Source organism: Polistes fuscatus, unplaced genomic scaffold (genome assembly GCF_010416935.1).
Source record: "Polistes fuscatus isolate 324 unplaced genomic scaffold, CU_Pfus_HIC Scaffold2, whole genome shotgun sequence".
NCBI classification, from domain to species: Eukaryota; Metazoa; Arthropoda; class Insecta; order Hymenoptera; family Vespidae; genus Polistes; species Polistes fuscatus.
In genome coordinates, this window is record NW_025113096.1 from 10,213,979 (window position 1) to 10,239,375 (window position 25,397).

Sequence of the window (25,397 nt, forward strand, 5' to 3'; positions counted from 1 at the left end):
TATCCGACCCACTCACGAATTCCATGCATATTTCCAACATTTTGATCTAATTTATCATTTTCAGATGTTCGAATTTATAAAATATAAAAAGAAAAAAATTCTACTTGCCCTTTCATTGAAATAGATTACTACCCTTACGTTCGTTATCGTGACAAATTCTTCAATTCGAGTTATTCCTGAAGAAAAAAGGATAAATTTTTCAGTAGACTCAGTGAAATCATAAATCATTGTAACATTCGATTCCGTACGGTCCGATCGAGACAGTGTGAATGTTCCGATAACAAAGCGATTTATCGAAAAACTATAGACGACACTGTTATATCTTGTCGAACAAGAAATATCTTCCTTTTTCTCATGAAATAAATGTCGTGCATGACCAAATAAAAAGTGGTCGATTTTTGTAAATAATTAAATTGTCCAATTATAAAATTTAACGTCGAATTTCAAAATATTTAATTTTCCATATAAACAACTAGATAAATAAAAACGATATTATTAATGATATATTAATCATATTATATGATATAGATAAAAGATCATTTATTATTTCGAAAATCTTCATTGTTTCAATCTCTGTATTTGATTCAAACGCTCCCCTATGACCTGTAAATTTATGCTGAAACAAGAAAAGATAGTTGGAAAGTTTCCTTTAAAGTTTCCTAATGTAGAGTTCGTAAGTCTTCGATATGAATTTAAGTGTCTCGGTCTCGAAAAATAGCTTTAAAGAGAAAATTTCGATTCGCAAAGTTAAATCGGTATTTTATCTTCTCGAAGCAGCGAGAGCCGCATGAAAAAAGAAATGAAAAGAAAAAAGGAAGAAAACAATAAAAAATAAAAGAAGCAGAAGCAGAAGAAGAAGAAGAAGAAGAGAGTTAAGATAAAAAGAAAATAAAATAAAAAAAAAGAGAAAAGAAGATGGTCGTCTTGTTTTCTAATTCTTTCGATAAAAAACTTTATCCCATGTTAAGGAATTATAGGAGAGAAGCGATGGTAAAGTCCCCTACTTTCTCAGAAAATTAAATGATAATAATGACGAGGAGGAGAAAATTCTCGAGAATATAATTACCCTCTATCTCTTTATATCTCTTCTTCAAAATTGCATTCATTACGAATATCTTTCTTTCTTTTTTTCTTTTTCTTCATTATTCTTTTCTACTTCATTTTCGAATAGTAGATGTACCAAGAGACAGCACAGATTTGAGAAAATCTCATTAGTCGTAGTGATATTTTGGAAACCGTTACACGAAGCTCAAGATGCACCGGATCGAGCTTGTACGAGGGCATCTAGATCTCGTTCGAATTTGAGTCAGGGTCGAGAAGTCTTGTACGAGTTCTCTCTCCCTCTCTCTCTCTCTCTCTCTCACTCTCTTTCAAAATGCATGAAATCTTCTGTCTACGAAAATAGTAGCGCCGATGCTTAAGAATCTCGATCGAATGTAGCGAATGGTAAGCTGCTTTTGCTACCTCGCGCACCTTATAAATATCGTCACGAAGATTCGTTAAATTCCAGCTCGCTCGAACGATCATTTAAACGATAAATTACATTTATAAATGAAGAATTTCAATTCATGTTGATATTTATATTATAATTTGTATCTTTTAAATACGAATGATAAGAATATCGATAATGATAATCATAAAATATAATTTCATTTTGTAAGTATATCATATTATTAATTACATTAGCGTTGCGTTAATTAATAATAACATTGCATAATAAGGTTTTCCTTTTTCTCCGTCACCTAATTTTTCACCTTAAACAAGAGTTTAATTAATTTGGAGAAAAAGATCGTGTTTGCCAATTAAAACGAGCTCGCCCTAGAAAGCCGAACTGTCATCGTTTCGTTGCAACATTTTTATTGAAAGAAAAGAATTTGCTCTTAGCGAGCAAAGATGTAGATTAAATCGGTTATCAATGAACGACAAGTCTCTAACGCGTAGTATATATTTATCATAACTCGTTTATTTCATTTATTTTTCTATATAGTGACGAACGGCTACCATCGTTAACTCGATTTTCCTGCAATTTGTCGGATTCGGATTTTAATTTGATTTCCTCGCAGCAAAGCGTACCAATTCAGGGCGCATTCGCATACGCGAGCAGGCTTTTAATGACGGCTCCGATAATAGAAGCCTTCAAAGAGCTCCAATGAAAACGATGTATCGCATTATCAGTTCGCGTAATCGCGAGAGTTTATTTTTTTTTTTTTCTTTTTTTCTACTTTTCATTAATCTATCTATCCAACACATTCAATGCTACCATTAAGCTAAGCTTAATACTCCGTTCTCTTTGGCATACTTGTTCGTTAGTTATCAATCGAACATACGTTCTTTTAACGAGCATCTTTTTTCTTTGTAATCATGCGATAATTAAAAAAAACGAAAAAAAAACAGAAAGTGAGAAGGAGAATATTAGAGTGAAAGAAAAGGAGATTAGAAAAGAATGGAGGAAGAGCAAAAAATGGAACAAAAGGAGGAAGAGATGAAAAAAAAAATAAAAAGAAATAAGAGAATGAGAATAGAACGAGTGGGCAGAGTGCCATCCATTGCACCTTAACATCGCCTCACCTTTTTTTTTAGGCAAGATCGTCTGGATTTTATTCGGCTTCAACTACATTAGGCATCAACGTTCCCCAAATACCTTTATTACCACGATGATGTCTACGCATTATCGCGTGATATTTATAACATATTTTTGAGCACATAAAAATAAATAAGAAAATCGAATTATATTATTTTTATAACATGCAATAAGAGTTTTATATTGACCAACTTGATCGAAAAATGAATATACGTATATAAAACATAGGATTTTATACGTGCATTTATGATTCAATATGAAAAATATATAATTTCAAAATATTTATAAAAAAATTACGACAAGAATATGTTTTTAACTGATAGCATAAAATTAATAAGAGAAAGTATGAGAAGAGGAAAAGGGAAAAATTCGAAGAAAGAGAATAAGTCATTGTCAGTTAAAGTTCCAACAAACACGCTAGTACATAGGCTTGATGCCATAAGTGGCTTTGTTAAGATAACTCGTTTGTCAGAGGACAATGGCGGCCATTGCGAATGCGAGAGGTAATTACGGTGTATTAAGGACCGCATGTAAATTACGTCAAGTAATTATAGCCGTCGTGGAGGTAGAGGCATAGGATTAAGTAAGTTCCACCCTGGAACCCATCGAAAGCACCCTTCTCAACGTCCTATCCTACCTTTTATTCACCCATATCTAAACCCTTCTTTCCTCCCTCTACGAAAGCACCTAGGCTGCTCCTTGAATTCTCACAAGAATTCGATTTTCTACCCACGCCAAACAAGATTCCTTAAGTAGATCTATCTCTTACGAGATTTTAACTTTAGGACTTTTCTATCAAGATTTTCCTTCTTTTATTTTTTACTTTGCTTCTTTATTTTCATCTTCTTTTTCTTCTTCTTCTTTTTCTTTTATTAAATTTCAAAGCCAATAATATTACATACCAATGTATTTAAAGAATATAATAGAACGGAAAGTATTTATTATTGAAGTCGTGAGTTCGGTATTACATGCAATAGTTTTATCGAAGGAATGAGTGAGATAGGCATGGATAAATAAAATTGTGCGCACTTCCCTGAATATATTCCACCAACTAAATCAAAGAAACACCCACAGAAAAGGTGCCATGTTTGTTTTAAACATCAAATTAGGAATGATACTGCTTGGCAGTGCAAAGAATGCAAAGTACTGCTGCATTTACCAACCTGTTTTGAAAAGTATCATACGCTTCAAAGTTATTAATAATTTTCTATTTATTATAACCAGAGTTTATTTGTTTTAAAAGTATTTTATAATACTAACTGCCAGAAATTAATACAATATTATGTAGGAATATATATAATGAATAATACAAAATAAATTAATTCTTGCATAAAATCTACTGCTTTTAGTTGTTCACAAAATTAAATGTGCTCCAAGTGCAAAAAAATTTTCAAATAAATGTGTACCCAAAGAATTAACAACGATGGAAAGAAAATATAATAACTGAATTTAACACGTCGCCGGAAATAGCCGTCCTATTTTTGACGATATGTAGGCAAATGACGGTTACAGCTGTCGAAAGTTTTCATGCAAAAACGCTCAATTTATATGGCAGTTATAAACAATTGAGAAAAAATGTGTTTCTGAGCACGATCGTCAAATTAAAAGTTTACGGCAACGTGTTTAATTAAAATAAAATTACCTACAAATTATAATTTTCTCCGAGAATATTGATCGAAATTAAGTATGATAATTTAGTTAATTCAATTAATTTTTTCATAATTGGATTGATTTTATTTTATATTCACCGTTACGACATCTTATGCATTTTCATTTTTCCTCGTCAACGTTGCATCATTTTCTGCCTGCTTTACTCTCGATCCATTTATGTATCCCCACAAATCGTTATATTAAAGGTTTTTTTAACTGGCACTTACCACGTTTCATAATTCGTTCCATTCAATTTCTCTATTTGATGAAAATTCCAAGATTCGTTGTCACTTTCTTCTTCTTCACAACACACGCGAATAAACTAACTACAATTTTTATCATTTAATTTATTTACCCTACCTAGGTTGTATCTGAGATATCTGGGCACAAAATTTGATAAAATTTCTGTAGATATCAGTGAATGAAAGAAATTAAGATGTAATTGCATGTAGTAGTTAGTGTATAATTATGAAGTATAATTACGATGCGTCTTACTCGGAACAACGGAATAAAACGGAGCGAATTAATCCAACGAACTGAAGGAATCTAAATAGTGCATTCGATATAAATGATTATCGATCGTTGTTTCTAAATGGCAATTCTAGCTAATTTTCATTGGCTTACATCGATCGCGATTCTCACTATTACCAACGAAAAAAATTGTTCGGAATCCATCTAGTTTACTGAATTGTTTTCGTATTCATTCTCAGTTGTCTTTTTCGAACATCGAGAGAAGTAAAAAAAAAAAACCGATATTATAATATTATTAAATTTATTTCGCGTATACGTGTGCATGTTTTGTTGCTATATTAATGACATGCATATGTCCGCGAGTGTGTGAATCGCTAGCAATTGATAACTATGCATATATGTGCATATATGTATAATTAGTATCGCATATAAAACGAAATACATTTAACGTAATTAATTATTAAAATATTATTAATTAAAGCATCAATAAAAAAGAGAATACAAAACATTGTATCGAATGTAAATGAGAAGATAAATGAGGTAGAAAAATGTATAATACCTAATATAGGAATACGTCTAAATACATCTTGTCGGAAGCCGAGAAGAATAACGACTGGGAAGGGAAGCGGTGAGAGTAGAGAGGTTAAGCTTATCGAAAGAACGTATCTCGATTATTTAATGTTTTGTTTATATGTATATACATTCCTCACTCCTCGGCCGGTGTTTACATTCGACTATTGTTGTTTTTATTCCATTAAGAACTTCGTCACCGAACTTGTAAAGACATTGACCTTCGTGTTCGTTCGGTTTTAGTCGAGTATATTTCCTAGCTGTTTTCGTATTTATTGTTAGTCTTATTCGACCATCGAGATATGCAACAACGATATTATATGAGTATACAATTTATTTCGCGATACGTGTGCGTGTTTGCGTTATGCAAATGATATGCATATGTACGCGAATGTGTGTATTGCTGGTGAGTAATGTATATGTGCATATGTATATACGTCAGCGTTAAATTGTATAATTCACTTAAAGGTTTGCGTGAAAACATAAAATGAATTTTATTGTACACTATAACTAGTAGTTTTAGAAAATAATGAGGTTATATATGAATTCATAATAGGCGAATAATTAAAGTATGAGATTGAAATTTGATCCGTCTTTAAAAATTTCCTTTTCTTATTACAAAAATACTCGTAGTTATCCGTTCTTATCTCTTTCCATATTTTTAAAACCAATGTTTTGTTAGTCCTACTGTTTTATCGAATTTAATCTACAGATCAAATTTCTATTTTATATCCTGCCTACTTGCTTTTTGTAAATTAATAGATTTCACAAATGAATGCCAATATATATATGTACTTCCAATTATTTGTCGAAGGAATTTTTCTATTTGCGGAGAAAATTGTCGTTCATTGAATTGTTTTCCTAGTTCACTGTTGGCCGTGTTCGGAATTTTAAAATCGAAGTTAACATTGAGGAAGTTCTTTTGAGGCTTGATAAAAATTCGATAAATAAACGAGTTTACTTTTTGTATTTCTAAAAATTTAATCTAAAGGTTTAAAAAAGAGTGAACTTATTAATCTTGTAATCTATTTTACTTTAAAATATTTTCACATTTGAACTACAATCTCATTATCTCGAATACATGATAATATATATAATACAAAAAAAAAAACAATTCCTATTATTTTTTCTTTTTAAATTAACGAATAAACGAATAAACATTTGTTTGCCGAATCGATCTCGTTCGGTAAAGTAAGTAACTTTAAGATCAAATTTTGTTGTAAACTACAAACTCGTGTTCTAGAAGATCGATGGGAAAGGCATGAAGCAAGGATGCACTCGAGATCATTCCGTAACGACTTCTCTTTCTCCTTCCTTTTTTTTTCTTTTTCTTTTTTTTCCTTCTTTCTTTCTTCGTCTTATCAACGATGACGTGTAAGTTCAGGTCAGTGAGCACGCAAACGGGCCAAGTAGTACTGCTGAGGCGCACGCGAAAGATCCTAATTGCGCGGATGAAACTTTTTTAATTGCTCGCTCGTAAGTATGATAACGCTATTATAGGAGGTACCCTGTCATTAGGAAATGTGGAACACTTTTAAGCAGGTACTCTTATACCGGTTAATAAGATCACGATTCACTCGAGATTGTCTTCTACTCGTACCTACGAAAAACCAAGATTCGAACTTCATCTTCTTATCCATCACTTCCCCCACTTTTTCTCTTTCCCTCTCTCTCTCTCTATCTCAAAGCTTCTTTCCAGAAAAGCATTTCATCACGCTGGAGTAACGAAGAATTGGAAATTCGACCATCGTTCGGGTTCGTTAAACGCGTCCGCTTGATCGGCCACGCAAGATCATGAACCTAACGAGAAACGTCACGGACCTTTCTCTCTTTTTCCTTATTCCTTTTAAATTAATCTTGGAATTCCACTTATTCCTTTCTTCCTTCCTTTCTTCCTTCCTTCCTTCCTTTCTTTCTTCCTTCCTTTCCTTTTTTTTTTTATTTTCTTCCTCAGCTACTACATCTTCTATTATTTTTTTTTTTATTTTCTTTTTTCCACTTCGTTCATCTCTTATTTCTTCTTCTTCTTCACGTTCTATTTCTGTTCTCCATTCTTGCGTCCTCTCATTAACTATGTATATTATCACTCTCAAGAGAATTCTCAGTTATATCGAAGAACCCTGCTTAATTAACGCTCCTTTCTTGAATTTTACCTTCAATGTTGAACTAATAGGTGTTGGAGCTTCTTTTATCGTTTACATTATTTGTCTTTCATATTTTATTACTTCATTGTATTTTTCTTTGCATTTATAATAAATTTTTATTTTTGTTTCAATCTTTCTTTAACTATGAGCTTCTTAAGTTTTTTCTATCCCATAAGAATATATTCAAGTAACTTATTATAATTATTCCAAATAATACGTTTTATATATACAAATATCTATTTTCTTTATTTATTTTTCAATTTTTCTTTTTCTTTCGTTTCGAACGCATTAGAATAGATTAATCCTTAAAAGAATAAGAGAAAAAGATTCAACGAATCATGGTAGTTTCTTAATTACTTTCACACCTAATGCATACAACCCATTTATTTACTTACTCGCACATAAATTTTTAAATGGCTTAACGATTGGTAAAAAGTATCTGATTGTTTTTTCATTCTTTTAAACGTGACCGAAGTTTAGCGCTGCATTAATCGTGATCGTGCAAAATCGTTTTGTTCCCCTTGAAAAGAGAAAAGAGTGGTAAAAGAAAACAAAGGAAAAAGTCGATATGGAGTAGCTCGAAGGTAAATGAGAGAAGTTACAGAAACGTGGCACTTCGTTAAATCAGATGGAAAAGTTGGCGTTTCTCGAAAGTTAACCTGTTGGCCGACGGGTTTAGAGTCCAAGCAACCCTTTTTTCTCCATTCTCCTTCTTACTTCTTCTCTCTCATTCTCTTCTTTACTTTTTATCTCTTATTCTCTTTCTCTATTTTTGTTTTTCCTATCTTTCTTTGTTTCTATTTCTATTTTTTTTTCTCTCTCTCAAAAACGAAGCTGATTACGAAAGTATCCTATTTTTCTTCTTCCTCTTTTCCTTCTTATTCCACTTCTTTTCTCTTCTTATATTTCATCCTTCTATTTTTCTATCCTTTTTCTCTTTGTCATCTTCCTTATATACTTTTTCTTTTTTCTTCATCAAGTATACAACTACCAGATTTTAAAGCAGGCAGCCTAGTCCTTGAACAGCAAACTCAAAGCACCTAGACCGCAGTTCACCCTTTTACCATCGTTCTTTTACTCCTTCCACGTACGAGAAGCAGCTTTTATATATTTCGTACGTAGGAAATAAAAACTTCTATTCTTTATTCTCTTCTTGTCCTCCTCTAAAAGCACGCATTATGTTCCTTCGTTATAGGATAAAATTCTTATTCCTTTTACTATCGATGACAAAAATGAAGAAAAATAGCAAACGAGTGGTATCGTTCTATAAAAGATTTTATTGAATGATCGAGGATATTTATATATCGTTGAATTATTGTTCAATTTTCTACTTAAATGTTTTTCTTTATTCCAACCGATAATATCGATAATCGAATAAAATACGCATGAATTTTATTTACGTGTTTAAATCAAACAGTGCATTATTAATAAACGTTCAATGAAAAATTTATGTTCGTTTCAATATTTTGAACTTATTCTACATAAATCTGTTTTTTTAATTCTTACTGATAATCGTCGAATAAGATATATATGAATTTTATTTATATCATTAAATCAAAAACACTGCATTATTAATGAATTTTTAATGAATTGGGTGGAATAATCGATAAATCGATGAACTTATTTTATTTTATATCCACGTCTCTCATAAAAATTCGTTATTTTAACGTTAAATTCATCTCTCAATAGAATATCGATATACCAAACAGGTAGATACACGGGAACAGGTAAAATGTAACATATAAAAATATTTTATTTTCTTGATGATAGATTACGTTTTGTCGACGTGAGTTAGTTGATAGCCACGAAACTTTTAACGAAACAAAATAACACGTGAGAAAGTATTTCAAACACGTACGTATATCCATCCGACAAAATTTTTATTTTTTTTTTTTTTATCAAATTCATCCACGGTATAAGTTATTAAATTTAATAGAATAATTTCTATCAAAGAAGAGCAGAGAGAAGGAAACTTCTTAATTATCGTTACGTCTGATCTTCAAAGCACAAGTCAGTTACCTTTCTCTAACTTTTCTTTGCAACACGTACCTTTCAATATTAAAATACAATAGATAATCAAAGAAGCAATCGAAATTACTAATTAATGAACACAAGAATATCGGAACACATTTCATTGAGTTTCGTTCTATGGAAAATTGATTAAAAAGACGATTTATTCCAACAATTGGAAAGTCAATACAATATTTTTTATTATAATATAAATAAGATAATGTGACAGATAATAAAAATGTTTGACAATCTATACTTTATTTATTTTATAAATTTTATTTTATATAATATATGTATATATTTTAAATACATTTTTGTTAAAGCTAGAATATTGATGATAATGTTAGCGTATATGTATATATATATGAGTAAATGATTATTAAATAATATATAATGTTGTATACGCTATGTCCTAATTAGATATAATATTCCAACAAAATTGTTGTTTTCTGACCAACCAGTATCAATCGATGCGTATTCATATACGACCGACTACCGAATACTATTTGCAATCATATAAGAGTTTTTTTTTTATTTGAAATCAATAACTTTTTATTGATTTTTTATTATTCATTGTTTTGCAAACATAGTGCCTGCGATGTAACAAAAAAAAAAATAAAAACAAACTTGTTTCAATTTGAAAAAATTCAATATTGTCACCTGGCAAGCGTCTCCAATTTGGATGCGACCATAAAATGTTCTTTGTTTACTGTCGTGTTGATCGGTCGGTTAGACAACATCAATTTTATTGATGTGCGATATCTGTTAGGAAACAGTCTATAGCTATGACTAACATTGCATTATTAAATATACAGGATAGAGTGATAATTGTTATAAATGGACTGGGAGTGAGGCTACGTGAATAAATAAAACAAAAATTTAATTTCAGGATAAACCTTTCCAACAATACTTATAAAAATTATAGTAAGCAATAAAAGAAAAAATCTGATCATACAACAATCATTATCTACACTATCTCGCGTGAATGCAATTCGTTATAATAACGACATATTGAATCATATTTAATAGTATTATACAAACTTCAAAGAACAAAAATATTATATTAAATTTTCGTCTCATTTTTAAAGTATTATCACTCTTTGTTCGATTGTACTACACATACCCCATCCTATATATAAATTCTTATACGATATTTAGATATTACTTGACTGATCAATATCTTATCTCCTAAAGTAACAATAAACGTGAGAAATTCTTTTTTTCACGTTTGAGAGTCAAATGAGAAGCTTGAAAAGTAAAAAAGAAGCTTTCTTCGGAGAGTGGTCAGGAAAAGGGAAGGGTCAAGGAAATGCAAGGTAAAATAGAAGGATAGAGAGAGAGAATGAGAAGGGATGGAAGGCTCTCAACGACGGCGGGCACAACGTAGGAAGTCGTGGCTGAGTTCCAAAGTGGGACAGCAAATCAAGTTATCAACCACTCAGGAGGTAAGGGGCCATCAAAGAAGCATTTAATGTGATCTCACGTAAATCAGACTAGACCACCGTCCCTTTTGATAGTCTCCTTTTCTCTCTCACTTTCTTGCTTTCTCTCTCTCTCTCTCTATCTATCTATCTATTTATCTTGTTCTATCTGTTTCTTTTTAGTATTTAAGGGAACATCGAAATGGTTTGCGATTGAATGGTCTCACTGTCCAAAAGGGCTAGCCATTAATTGCAGTGACACGCAATTTTCGCTCTTGAAGCACTGGATATATGAAGGACCATTCGCATCCGTATATTAAATCGTTCAAGAAGATTTATTGCAATAGAAATGATCCTCTTCCACTCATCGTCGATTATTGTCTGACTTCGTAATGTAACATGTGAATTTTATGATCGATCGAGATAACTCAAACCGTTAACGGAAAATTGACTGTTAATTTGAATCGATTTGCTTTAGCAAGAAACTACTAAAACTTCTATAAAATTAAATTGAAATGAAATATTAATAATACAGAGGAAAGGTAAATAAACCGATATGAGTTCAATTTTGATAACTCTTTAAATATCACCAGAGATATAATTTTACTCATTTAACCTGCCAAATGACAATTCGTTATTCGAGTCGATTATTCAAAACGATTATCTTCGAATTTGAAACGAAGCCGAAAACCGAAAAAAGTGGTAGCTTAAATGAGTAGTAGTGATGACAAAAAAAAAACAATAGAAAAAAGAAGAAGAAAAAAATTGTACAGGCACCATTTCGAATAAGCCAATTTGTCGTTAGGACGTTCGCACGAATAGAACGATATTATCCGAATTGGCTATCGGAAATCCATTCTGAATCCGGGAATGGAGTTAGTGTAGATAGAGGCCAGTTTTGCCACCATGCCAGTTATCCCTTCTTGCGGTCGAGTTGTTTCCATCTCTCCTCCCTTCTTCTTTCTCTCTACCCCTCTCCCTCTCTCTCACTCACTCTCTTTCTTCTGTACATGCATATGTCTATCTCTAAAGTTACCTCCTCTAAATTATTGTATTTGTTGTTTGAATCAGGTAACGTGAAGGGATATTGTCGAATGCTTCCTCGATAAATCATTGACAATAGCGAAAGACTACTATCAGACATAGAGTCACTTCCGTCTAAATTTAAAACGTCTATTTATGTTACCTAATATCAAAGGAGTAGTAATCTAATAGTTTCTAAGAGTTTCATTGATCTCTCTATCATTCGAGTTTATGTTACAATACAAATGGTATGATTTGAAGTACATTCAGTTATAGATATTTATCAAATTTCAAATTTCATGATATTATTATATATTATTAATACCTTTATTTTATTACTTTTTTTTTTTATAAGAAGAAAAATGTTGAAAATGTTGAATAGACGAAATGGAAGTATTTGAGAGAAAAAGAAAGAAAACGTGATAACGACACTGAGGACCAATGATCCTTTTTCTCTCCGTTAGCAAATCTTCCTTTTTACTTTTCTTGAATTTTAATCCTACGAAAAAGAAAATTCCACTGTGCGCTATGTCGTGCTCTTCTCTCTTCGTCTTTTACTACGTAGATACGGATTGTTGAAAATTCTAAGAAGAATTCTAAGAAGAAGTGTTCCTACCATAGGTATCTTTTGGTATGTCTCCTCTCTTGTTTTTAATCTACGTGGATCCCGTATTGCGACGCGAATCGCGCGAAAGAGGAAATTAATGAAGCGTCGGTTTGGCAAAGAGTAATGAAACTCGGCTCGAAAAATTCTAAGAACGTACACTGACGTAAGAAAATGCAATGATAATCTTTTTAAAAGCACGATGTAACATCTTTTCTGATCTCTTGATTCATTTACAAAATAATTTATATCGACGCTGTTACATTAATTTTGTGTTATCTTAAATTAAAAACTAAGAGAAATAAGTAAGGCGGCTCGTTTCGTATTTATTATTTTTACAATAATAACAAATTTTAATATAACAATTAATTTCATTTAGTTATTATTAAATATAGTAGAAATAATAACAAGAATAAATTTCACGATTTTTGATTATACAAGTAATAAAAATAGATTGATAGCTCTGATGTTAAATGAAAGGAAAACATTCTAACGATATTAGTAACTGCTTTGGAAAAAACTAGCTTCCAATAAAAATGTAAAATGTTTTAAAGATTATTACAAAGTGAAGATTCGTGATCATCTGCTCAAACGATCGCGTTAAAACCTCTCAATCGTTTTCTACAAAGTAACTAAATATCGAAACATAAAACGGCTCACGTCCTTATCGTTCCTTCAACGCGTGTTATTCTTCCTGGGCCTTTTTCATACCTTGTAAAATATTATTATATCATCGTCGTAACATAGAAATAACCCTGATAAAAAGGATAACGAGCACAGAGCTTATCAACTTTAAGCCCTTCTCATGAAACATCGTAAGAACTTAACGAGTTTTATTTTTATAACTTTACCAGCCCTAGATCTGCATTACTCAACGTATATGTTGTTTACGAGATGAAAGATGAAAGATTTATAAATCTAATTAAATATAATAAACAAATCTCGTGTGTACAAATTTCAATTAAATCTCAAATTAAATGATTTATCAACATATTCAATCAAATTTTATTTAAATCTTCGCTATTATTAAAACGTAGGATTATTGTACGTTAATTTTATATCATCTAATGTTTAATCAATCGCCACGATCCCTTCGTATAACCACTATTCGAAGGATACTTTTGATTTCCAATTCTGAAAGCAAATAGTTTGCTTTCATTTGAGAAGCAAATAACACGCAACTCCGCAAGATTTCAAACCACATCCAAATAGTTGCTAACAAACAGGCTAATTCGATCTTCCTCATGAATCGTCTGAACATTCCTCTGAATATATTGCTAACCTAACACATTAATAAATTGGCATTGTAAATAAATTGAAAATATTGTTTAAGTAAGCTATCTTATATAATATCTTGACTTATATATATAATTCAGAGGAAAACGTATTTTCAATATGTTAGTCATTTTTTTCTTGAAGAACGTATATAACTCAACGGTGAAATTTTTTCTCTTGAATTTCTTATCCAGATATTAAATATTAACGCACACCCCTAACATCCTACAGATTCATCGATAATCGACTCACGGAATCGTCCGAACCGCTCTCTTTCGTCGAAAAACGGAAATTGCAAATTTCCTGGAAAGGCGTGACGAACTTGCTAACGATTTCACAGCGAATTTTCGTACGGATATTTATGCATTAGCGTGCCAGAGACAAGGATATATAGATAGATATATATATATATATATATATTATATATTATAAATATATGTATCATCTCTCTCATCGATCAAGAAATTTCTCAGTAAATTCCTACGCAACGTCGTGTATTATTTTGAATTATTGTTCAGAGTAAAGATAATTAAATAAAAGCTCAAAATTTTTATTACAATTTTAGTATTATTCATTATCTCCGTTCGTAAATAATTAACAAATTCAAAATCTAAAGAAAGTATTATATAATTTTCTACAAGCGCTTATTATAAAACTACCGAAAAAGATTAATTCTCCGTTAGTTTCTGGTTGGTAAAATACGAGGCCGACAGAGGCAGAGTTTTTCGCTTTTAAGCATCGAGAATGGCGCCAGAAAAAGCACAAGAGTCGAGGTCGAACAAGTATTAACGATAAATGTCTTTCCCAGACGTAAACCAAAGTATTTAGTCGACGTCGTACTTTCGAGCATTCTGTTCGAAAAGTCCAAGAACCATTGTGAAGGTTTCTTCCTTATCGACTCTGTTTATACACATATATGCTTTTTACATGAAACTTTGGATACAGGAATTATATGTATATACGTGTAATAAGTATGTATATACCCATTTACAAACATTAGTTTTGGATATTCAAATTCAGCGGAAAAATAAAATGTAATTTCCAAATTCAAATCTGGAATTCGAAAGCGTTGCTTTTTCGGTGTAACAGAAAATTAGTTCACGGTGTTACTTCCGTACCATAAACTTTGAATATACATACTTCCTACTATTTTCTTCTTTTACTATTTCTCTTTCTCTCTCTCTCTCTCTCTCTCTCTCTTTCTCTTTATTTCTTACACTATTTCCGAGAGTACGTCCTCTAAAAAATCTACGAATATTTGGCCGACTGCTCGGCGAATAACGGTAATAAACATCTAGAACAGACGAGGAGTGAGAAAGAAATAGAGAGAAAGGGTGATGCAACCCGTTTCATGAGAGTTCCTGAAACAGAGAGCGGTTAGCCTGTTCAACTTCCGGAAAGCGCGAGGATATGGCACATGCAAGGCACACACCCTTATCCATACCAACCGCATGCTATAATATCGAGGAGGAAAATTCGATGTGCTTTCCAACAGTGAAATGTTTTCTCTCTCTCTCTCTCTCTCTCTTTCTCTCGCTCTCTCTCCCATTTGCTCCGTTTTCTAACGGTAAATGATATTCCATATTATTGGACAGATCTCTATGAAGAGCTACTTAATAATGGAAGCAAAAAAAAAGGTCGATACTTAATTATAACTTTATTCCTTCGATAAGGTAAAATAATTTGTGGCTAATTAAAACGAGGGAAAACACATTTGCGTGTTAAGTTCGTTAAAATTTAGAAACTGTTTATCTTTGAATATTTCCACAACGTTCATGAAACAAACAACGATCTCTAGATTAAGGGAAAAGTTTGAATACACTCAAGAGAACGATTTAGTAGTATAATAGTTTCTCTCTTGTTTAGTGTATGCGTAATACATAATATGCTTCTCTCTCGCATGTAAAATGCGAGAGATGAAACTTTGTTTCGAAGGGAGAGAGAGCAAGAGAGAAAGAGAGAAAGAGTAAAAGAGAGAAAGAGTAATGTAAGAAAAGCTCAACAGCAGCAGTTCATGAGTGGATTTTCAAATGTAGGCTCTCTCAGCTTGGCATTTTGCTTTAGCGTGAACTTTTGCGAAAGTGCGAGTGTATATATTTTCACACTTGTGTATTCACCGAGCCGAGACGTCATGGAAAATTTTCTCACTGAAACTTCTTCACGTCCTGACCGAGTCATATAATAATACGAGAGAAAGCAAAAGTTCCGAAAACGAACGTCTCCGTTTTACTAACTATTTACATATTCTTTTACGTTTATCAAAAAGTCAAATCTTTATTACTTGGATCGAGAACGAAGAACAAAAATAAGAAAAAGAGAAAGGAACAAAAATATAAAATGTTAGAAAATGTTATTAACTTTTTTCAAACTTCTTCTCTATTCGTGCTTGAAAATTCTAAAGAAAGTAGGATTCTCTCGATGACCTTGTAACATTGAGATGATCGGTATCCTTCTACGTGCTAGAAAAGTTGATATCTTCGTTAATCTCGCATTTATCGACATTCTTGACGTCTAATCGATATTCTAGTTTACCTCGGTGATAAGGGAAAAGTACTGCTCAGCCATCTTGATGTTCTAATTCTATGGGACTGAAATACTCTTTCTTGGGAATAAGAAATTGTCACGATTCTCTTTCAGAGAAATCTTTTTAAAGAATCTATGCGGATACTGTGTGTGTGTGTATGTGTGTGTGTGTGTGTGATATCTCTTTTTATTTATACGTTAATCTTTCTTTTTCTCTTTTTCCCTTTTATTCTTTTTTTTATTTCTTTTATATATTTTTATTTCTTTTTGTTTATTTTTTATTTTTTCATTTTTCTCTCCTTTTAATTTTAAAAAATATCACGAAGATTACTTGATTGCAATGCCTTTATATATATACTCGCATTTCTATGATATATACTCGTAGATAAATTGAAAAGATTAATATTTTTCGTGTCGATATCGTGTGTTCAATTGAGCTTAAATAACAAATAAGAATTGCACAAATAATACAGATAAATAAATTCTATTCAAAAATACGATAAAAAGTTATAGCGTTCTAGGAAAAAGCAATAAATATTATTATACGAATTCAAATATCGAATCAATGCAAATTAATACTCGAATTGTGTTTTCAATTAATTGATACAATTTTTACCTATTTTTTTATTTTTTTCATTTTTATTTTATGGTCCATTAGCGAATGATATTCATAAATATGATTCTTTTAATATTCATAAAAATCTTTCTACACCCACCGAAACGGAAAAATATTTTCAAATGGGAAGAAAGAAAATTCCTTTCGAGTTATGTTCAATAATTTTTCTCGCAAGCATTGACGATTCTGTGCATCTACGTTCCACCCACATCTTAGGTACGAAAGACGTTCGTAGAGATGCGATTTTCGCGTGGGTTTTTCGTTGGTCCTTGCCAAAATTTCATTCATACTTTCTCATAAATATCCTTTCATACGTTACACCCCGCGCAACGTTTTCACATTCGATGAACGGAATATTACATAACTTTTTAGTTAAACATTTTTCCTCGTAATATTGTTCTAAAATTATATTTAAATGAATAACCTTTCTCGTGACTTCGAAAATGAAATCTATGCTATGATTATCCTACAAAATTATTTCCCAACTAAATACGACTAACGGTATTCAAAAGAATAATTTCTTAAAATAATAGAACTGCACTTTCGCAAAGTATACTAATTGCCTAATCAAAGTCTTTAATTACTACATCTAATTATACGAATCTTTTGGTACGTTCTTTTTTTCCACATTAAATGAACATTCATCCAATTGAAAAACGTTTATTAAATAAGAAAGAAATCCTTGAGGGAAGAGAAGAGGAAAAAAAGAAATTAGAAAAGGTTAAATCGATATTTTATAAGCGTCCTAAACCCGTGCTCGTTTGCATTATCCGTTACTTTCATTAACACCGTCTCTATCGATTCTTATTCCTGGATTAACGAGGAACACGTACGTGAACCAGCTTACGACTTCATAAACACCTTGATAAAGGAACGATCGAACGTGTTATTCTCATACGATCCGCAACCTACACGTATACATACATACAATGACATTTATGTGCCTCGTACATTCCTATTATTTCCGAGAGAAAATAGAATGATCGACTGACATTGTTAGAGCATTATTTTGTCTCCTAACACGTGCAATATAACGTGCTAAAATAGGATTGAAAATGAGACAGAGAGTGAAAGAGAAATGTAACGTGTTTCATATATGTATTATATATATATATATGTACATTCTATATACATGTATACGTTTATACCTTACTCATAGTTTAGTTTCCGAACGAGGGGAAGATAAAGTGAATCCTAACGATAGGTTCGTCCACGAATAATTCTTGGATAAGCTTGGCGCGTGCAGGGAAGGTGAAGTAACGTTTGCATTCGAACGACCTCATTACGAGATCGCATCTCTAGCACTAAAATCTACGTACCCTTTCTCCTTTCCATCCATAGAGTATGTTATTGAAGTAGGAAGGATATAAATGATCGTGAATATTCCATCGAGTTTGAAATTTCTCTTCCTTGCGACGAGTTTCTTTTTTTTCCTTCAATCTAACAAGAAAGATTCACTTTTTTATTGATTCTAAGATGAACGATGCGGTCTTACAAACTGGGTCAAACTTTGTTGACCGGTCAGTCTTGATAAAGAAGCTTGCTCGTTTCTTTCTTCCTGTTTTTTTTCTTATTAAGAAACTTTGATTAAGAAAAATTAATATTAGATATAAGTATGGTTCTTCATTGATGGAAAGAAAAATCCAATTTTTCATTTAACTTGTGCAAATTCGTTTTTTGTTTTGTAAATATTTTAAATTTTACTCGTACATATTACGCAAACTTTTTACACATTTATGTTATATAATGTAAATATATTTTTTACTAACAATAAGAAAGAATGAAATCTTTCAGAATTAATCAGTAGAGAGTTTTATTTATTTCATCTCATATAATTGTATTATTAACATACACTTATGTGTTGCCATAAATAAATATTATGTTTTAACACGTTGAGCAAAACTGATGAGTTTTCATATAGCACCGCAATTGTGTTTCATAAAATCGTGCAAGTTCAGGCTGATACAATGAGTACAATGATAGTTGCTAAATTACGAGGTAATAAAAAATATTAGAATATTGAAAATGATAATCAAGAAGAATTTTCCGTTAGAAAAAGGAGACAAAGTAAAAAAGAAAATTAAACAAATTCATTCTTTATATTTATTATATTACATTCTTTATATTTTTTTAATTCTAAAAATCTTATCATTAAATTTATATTTTAATTATCATATATTATATATATATATTTTAAATTGAAAATAATACAATACAAAATATAATTGACGAATTATTACACCAAAAATAATGCGTAGGGCAATGAGTGTCAGAGAGGCAGTCAACGTGTTAATAAAAAACGTAACAAATCGTGTTTTGTTTACTGATAAAGAAAAATAATTGAAATTTTCCGATTGACCTTGTTACACAAATTTGTTATTCCCTGTTAAGTATGAAAATAAATCGTATAAATATTACATTAAAATCTATAAATGTAAGCTACATTAGAGTCACGCATACATACAAATGTATTCATTGGGCGTATTAAGAGAGAAGTCTATCCTTCTTTTTTACGCGAGCTGACTTAGTAAAAAATAATGTTCGCTCTAGTGCACACGTCTACCGACCGAATGGTCGCAGTAGTCCGCTCTTATCAGTAAAGATTTCTTCCTCCAAAAGCTCGATCCGTTGAAAGTAAAAAAAGAAAAGAGTAGTAAGGGGTTGGCGCGTTAAGAATATCCAAGATATAATGACGTAGATGTAGGCTAAAAGTCGAAAAGATACTAAGAAAGAAAGTCGAAATAGTAATCGAGTTTTCTCGTGTCCTTTTGTCCTTTACTTTTTGTCTTTACTAATTTTTTTTCTTCCTTCTTTTTTTAAAGAGCATCAATAAACGAAAGATATTGTCAAGTTTAATAACTTGGGAAGAAAAAGAGAGAGAAAGAGAGAGAAAGAGAAAGAAAGAGAGAGAATTTTTATCTCGGTGGCTTCGTACAATATTGTACGTACGATATATCTTTTATCCACACACATATACAGCCACACATACACATATACACACATAAAATTAATACATATATCTCTCATATATACAAGTAGATATTGCGGTAAAAGAAGAAGCACTAAATCGTGAATCTTGTCGTCTTTCAACAGCATATTTCTTTTTCCAGCCAATAAATTTCAAGCCTATTCGAGTATTATTAAACGTCTTCGTACATTATACTTAATCCAAGATCTAATCTTCCAATTTAGCGAGCTTAATTTCGATCAAAAAAAAAAAAGAAAAATGTTGGGGAAAGACTCTCCCTTGGATCAAGCAATAAATGGTGAAATAAAATATGCTTGCGAGTAGGAAAATATAACGAAAGATAAAGAAAAGAAAATTGAGGATTTTCTTTAGGAGAGACCTTTTAATGACCGTTAAAATAAAAGGTGTAACAGAAAATGTATAGACCCCTTTACCTTTCTCTTTCTTTCTCTCTCTCTCTCTCTCTTTATCTATCTATCTATCTCTGTCTCTCTTTCTCTCGGTAAAGAGAGCGACGAAAAAGCAAGGCAAAGAGCGACGTGACGTGTCCGACGAACAATTTGGCTAGAATCCAAACCGAGCTGCTCCGAGGCTAACGACATTAGAATATTTGTCGAGTAAGTCCTGTGCCGGTAAAACACATTCGTGTTCTTCGAGGGCGAGGTCGAATATCGGTTTGACTTTTATCTCGTCTCCCTACCTATACTGTATCCTACCTCTACTTATTTTTTATTTTCAAGAAGAGAGCAAAAAAGAAGGAAATAAAAAGAGAGGAAAGAGTGTATGTTAGTAACGAGAGAATGCCTCGTTTTATTGTTAGCCACATTCGTTACTCTAAATAAAGTATACCTACCTAGTATTTGTTTCTCAACTCTTAATGATGTTCATGTTTTTACTATTTTTGAAGAAAATCTTTCGAGAGAATCAAAGGATCTCACACCAGTTTTTATCGATATTACATTTATTTACATTTTATAAAAAAAAACAAAACAGAAACTTTATTTGATAATTAATTGTAAATCATAACGAAACACAATATAGATATTCAACGAAGAAATAAATAAAATTTTAATGTATTTTATGATCTCGATGAGATTAAAAATTCTGCTCTATCAGAATTTACTTGTTCGTTTCATGTAATAATACTCGATATCGAAAAAAGTGAAAAATCTGAACTGATATATATATATTCGTTTCTATTATATAACGTTTTCATTCTTTTCACACAGCCGACGAAGGTATGCTGCTAAAGCTGGACTTTCGTGACGAGTTCAAGCTCGAAGACAGTCCCGAGTGCCGTTTCGATTTTCTCGAGGTGCGTGACGGCAAACACGGATATTCGAATCTCTTGGGAAAGTTTTGCGGCTCGAATTTCCCGCCTGAGATCACTTCGAAGACAAGATACCTCTGGCTACGTTTCAACAGCGACGAGAATATCGAGGGCAAGGGATTCAAGGCCGTCTGGAGCATGATACCTAGACCAACTTATCGTAAGTCTATTCTAGTAGAGTCGATTTTCTTTTCAAGCTCCTATTCCCGACCCTTATACACTAAATTCCATCCTAACATCCACCTACTCCTTTTATGATTATTTTTTCATATTTTCATACTTCGATATCTCAACATATTTTTTTATCTTATGTAAATGTATACAATATGTAGGTATTACACAAATCTCCTAGACGAATACCATCTGCTTCACTCGTATTTTTTCATATCGATTGCTTATTATTAATATCACGATACATCCTACACCATACTCATCTTTACATTTGAATTTTCACTTTTTCCGGATATCATTATTCAAAATATTTTTTTAATGATTTTTTATTACAACAACCTCGGTAAGAATATAATTGAGTAGTTGAAAAGGAAACGAGTATAAGTAACATATGTCTAACACTAAACCTACCGACACTTCATATATAATTACTCCTACCGTGAGAGATAAAATGACTGCTTTAAACAAAAAACATATATCTTATAGAATGAGATTTTAGCCAATTGGATAGTGAACAAAATATTTTATTTCATTTAGAAATGAATAATGTTCATTTTTTTATGTATTTTTACCACACTTTTTACAAATTACAAGACGCGGTTATTTGACCGCGCGCAGTAGATTTAGGGTTAAAATTTGCGATAAGTGCATAATTGCAAACTAAATATTACGATTTAAGAAAAAATATATATAATATGTAATATGTTACTTGTACCTCTTTCTCTTTCAGCCACTTAATTAAGAGAATTTAGTTTCATTCGATATTATTCATGATACTGTTAAAAGGAATGATGAATGATCGATTAGAAGGATGTTTCATGCGATCGTCGACGTATCTATTCAATGAGCAAGGACAATCGAGATCTTCCCGAAGCTAGAGTGTTCTGATCGTAACGATTATAAACGATTCATGCGAATGGAGAATGGCATAGTGGTGAATACATTTGGTAGCTTCCTCGCGTGGCTCGTAGACCCCGAAAATTAGGAGACACTTCGAGAATGGATGGTCGAGCGAGCTGCGCCGAACCATAGCAGTTAAGAGGAGGAGGTTGAGGTGAAGAGAAAGGGGCGGGGGGTAGAGGGGGCAAAAGGGTTGGGAGGGGCAGTGCCGTTCGTACCTACAGTCAGAATTAATTCATACTCATCGGAAGGAACCGAGAATGGGACTATGAATACGTGGAATACAAGCGTGTCACTACTATCACCATTCTGGTATACCGTTCTGGCTTTTGTCGAGAATTATCAGGTAGAACGCGTTATCACTAAAGACGGACCACTACAACGCACAATTGTTTGAACTTCCATCGCGTATTTCAATCCTCTTAGATCGAATCTTTCCAAGATAATACTTTCTTCTAAAGTTTCTATTGTAATCTTTTGAACATGCAGTTAATTTGCATTGTCCCTGTATTTAAGATAAGAAATTGAACATTTATTATTATTATTTTATTGATAAAAAAAAAGGTATCGTTTTATTGTTAACACGTTGAACGCCCAGCGTGAATCAGTGGAGTTTCTCCTGGGACCCAAATCTGTGATATCATGTCTCCAACGAACAAATGAACTGCGAGATGTTTTGGTAACCGAAAGCTCGGTCTCGTTGGCGACGGATAAAGCCGCAACAATAGCTAGGAGATTATATATAAAAAAAAAAATTCTTTTTTTTAATTTTTTTTATTAAAATGTACAAAAGACTGTAACGTATTGTTCTCAGTGTCCAAAGTCACCTCATATATGCCTACAATGTTTTAACGAATATCATCGTAACTAATAAAATCTTTTGTAATATTTTAAAAACAAACTTATATTAAAGTGTACTTCTCGTTTGTTATAGTAAAAGTATATTTAATAAATTATTATTTTATCTCAAATATTCGTCATAATTGTATTACAAATAATATTACTATAAACTACCACCAAAATCTCCATATTTGGGTGACGGAGCGTTCAACGTGTTAACTATATTAATTTAGAAATTTTATTTTATCCTCCCTGATTTAACGAAACATTTCTCGGTAAAGGATTAAAAATACAAATCATTTCATCTTTGAATAAACATCTTTGATTTGTGTAAAGAAACATAAAGAATAACGATGAAGAGAAAAAGTTGAAGAAAGATCGAACTGTGTCCGAACCGAATTCGATTCGAAACTTTTCTCATAATCTGAAAAAGAAGATTCGAAAATAGATACGAACGGATACGAGATAAGGATATTGCTCGTAAGTACTCGCCGAATCTTACGCATTGATACGTACATACGTTCATATATATACATACATACATTCATACATACATAAAATATTTTATCGACCAATCCTTATCATACCTTTTATCATAAAAGTCAAGTACGGATGTGAGATATTTTCGAATGTTTGGATCTTATCGAGAATTTATTTCCACTGTTCGAATGAAATACATATACATTTTTAATGTACAAAACGGAACAAACTTTTTTCTTCTTCTGATTTCCGGCAAAATCTTTCCATCAATGGAAGTTAATAATTCGAAGATAGAAAAATAAAAAAATGTAGAAAATATGATTTTGAAATCATTTGAAATTGAGCCTAGGGAAAGTGTAGAACTGTAATAGGTGTGATTCACAGCCGGAGTGCCACCAGAGATAGAACCATGCATAGTTAATGTGACTGGTGATGAAGCCATAATCAGCCATAACGATGTCGAGGATAAAAAAAAAGTAGCTGAGAAGGAGGGCATACCTTTGGACTGTATGTGGGTGATAAGAGTGAAAGAAGGATGGAAGGTAACATATTTCTTCATTTTTTACATAATTAAAAATTCAGAATAATCAGACAATTCTCTTGTTATAGTTAAAATTGCAATGTCACATTTAAAGTTCATCTTTGCACTAAAAATAATTTTCTTAACATATTACTTATCGAGAGTCAAGTATTATGATTTCTATTGTCAATGTTTATAAACTGGTAGCTTAAAAATAAGCTTTTCGTTTATTTTGGTTTTTGACAGCTCGACTAACCATCGATTTTATCTAAATTTTAGTTTTCAATATTTAATATTTTCCTTCTTTAAGATTTATTTATTTCTAATATTATTTTTCTAACAAGCAAACACAAAATATCATTTATTTATCTTATCATTCTGAAAATGTTTAATAATAATCATTAACAATCTTCAGAAGAATCGATGTCATAAGTTTTGATTTTATTTCTTTCATACGAACCAACCGATATTATTGACAAATTAATGTTTAAATTGGCTTGTATTTTCTATATTTCCGCTACATTTACCACTTTTTTCGTTCTTCTTCTCCGTATCGCTTTTTCTTGTTACCTTGATTTGTAGAAAATGAGTTAACTCGTGAAGTAAATGTCTGGAGATGTAGATACTTATGTTTAACAAGGCGAGTGATATATTTGCCTACTGTCTTCTTAATTACTTGAAGAAATCTCTATAGTAAGTCTTTGTGTTAAGAAAAACAAAAATAAAAGGAGAAAAAATGTTTCTAGAACAAACCTGTTACTTTCACCGTTGTAACAAGATATATTATTTGTTTTTATTTTGGAAAAATAAAAAGAAAAACGAAAAAAGAAAAAAAATAATTAACGAAATTGTCTTCCGTTACAGATACAACTAACATTCCCGGACTCGAATCACTTCAAGTTACAGAGGCCAAACGAATGCGATGCCAATTTCCTCGACGTTTTCGAAGAAAAAACAGATCTGCGTTCACGTTTGAAGAACTTTTGCGGTAGCATCGCCGATACGGTCATAGTTAAATCAAATTTAGCTTATGTCCGTTATTACGCTGAACCTAAAGCCTTGAATAGCACCTTCGAAGGTGTTATGACTGCAATCAGGGACAAGGATGCTGGTGAAACATGTGAGTTAAAATATCCATAGGAATTATCGATTAATTTACAAGATGCATCACGTTCAAACTATTTTATTTCTATTTATCCTTAAAATATTTTTTTCAATATATCTATACACTTATATACATAAAAGAGAATTTCTAAATAAGAGAGAGCCAAAAATATATAGTTATTTTTAAAATTGCAAA

At 31.6% G+C, this 25,397-nt stretch overlaps 1 protein-coding gene across 5 annotated transcripts in view; it reads left to right on the top strand.

Annotated features, from left to right (window-relative positions):
• Nucleotides 1–25,397, top strand: part of LOC122517085 — a 108,787-nt gene that overhangs the window by 71,257 nt on the left and 12,133 nt on the right. For 4 of the 5 annotated variants that reach the window (XM_043635426.1, XM_043635425.1, XM_043635427.1 and 1 more), the window contains exons 5-7: nucleotides 21,086–21,346; nucleotides 23,962–24,119; nucleotides 24,962–25,217. In XM_043635426.1, the coding sequence (XP_043491361.1) occupies nucleotides 21,086–21,346; nucleotides 23,962–24,119; nucleotides 24,962–25,217 (675 nt within the window). Of the gene's footprint in view, nucleotides 1–10,775; nucleotides 10,872–21,085; nucleotides 21,347–23,961; nucleotides 24,120–24,961; nucleotides 25,218–25,397 lie in introns of those variants that run through there. The other variant, XM_043635429.1, reaches the window with a different exon arrangement.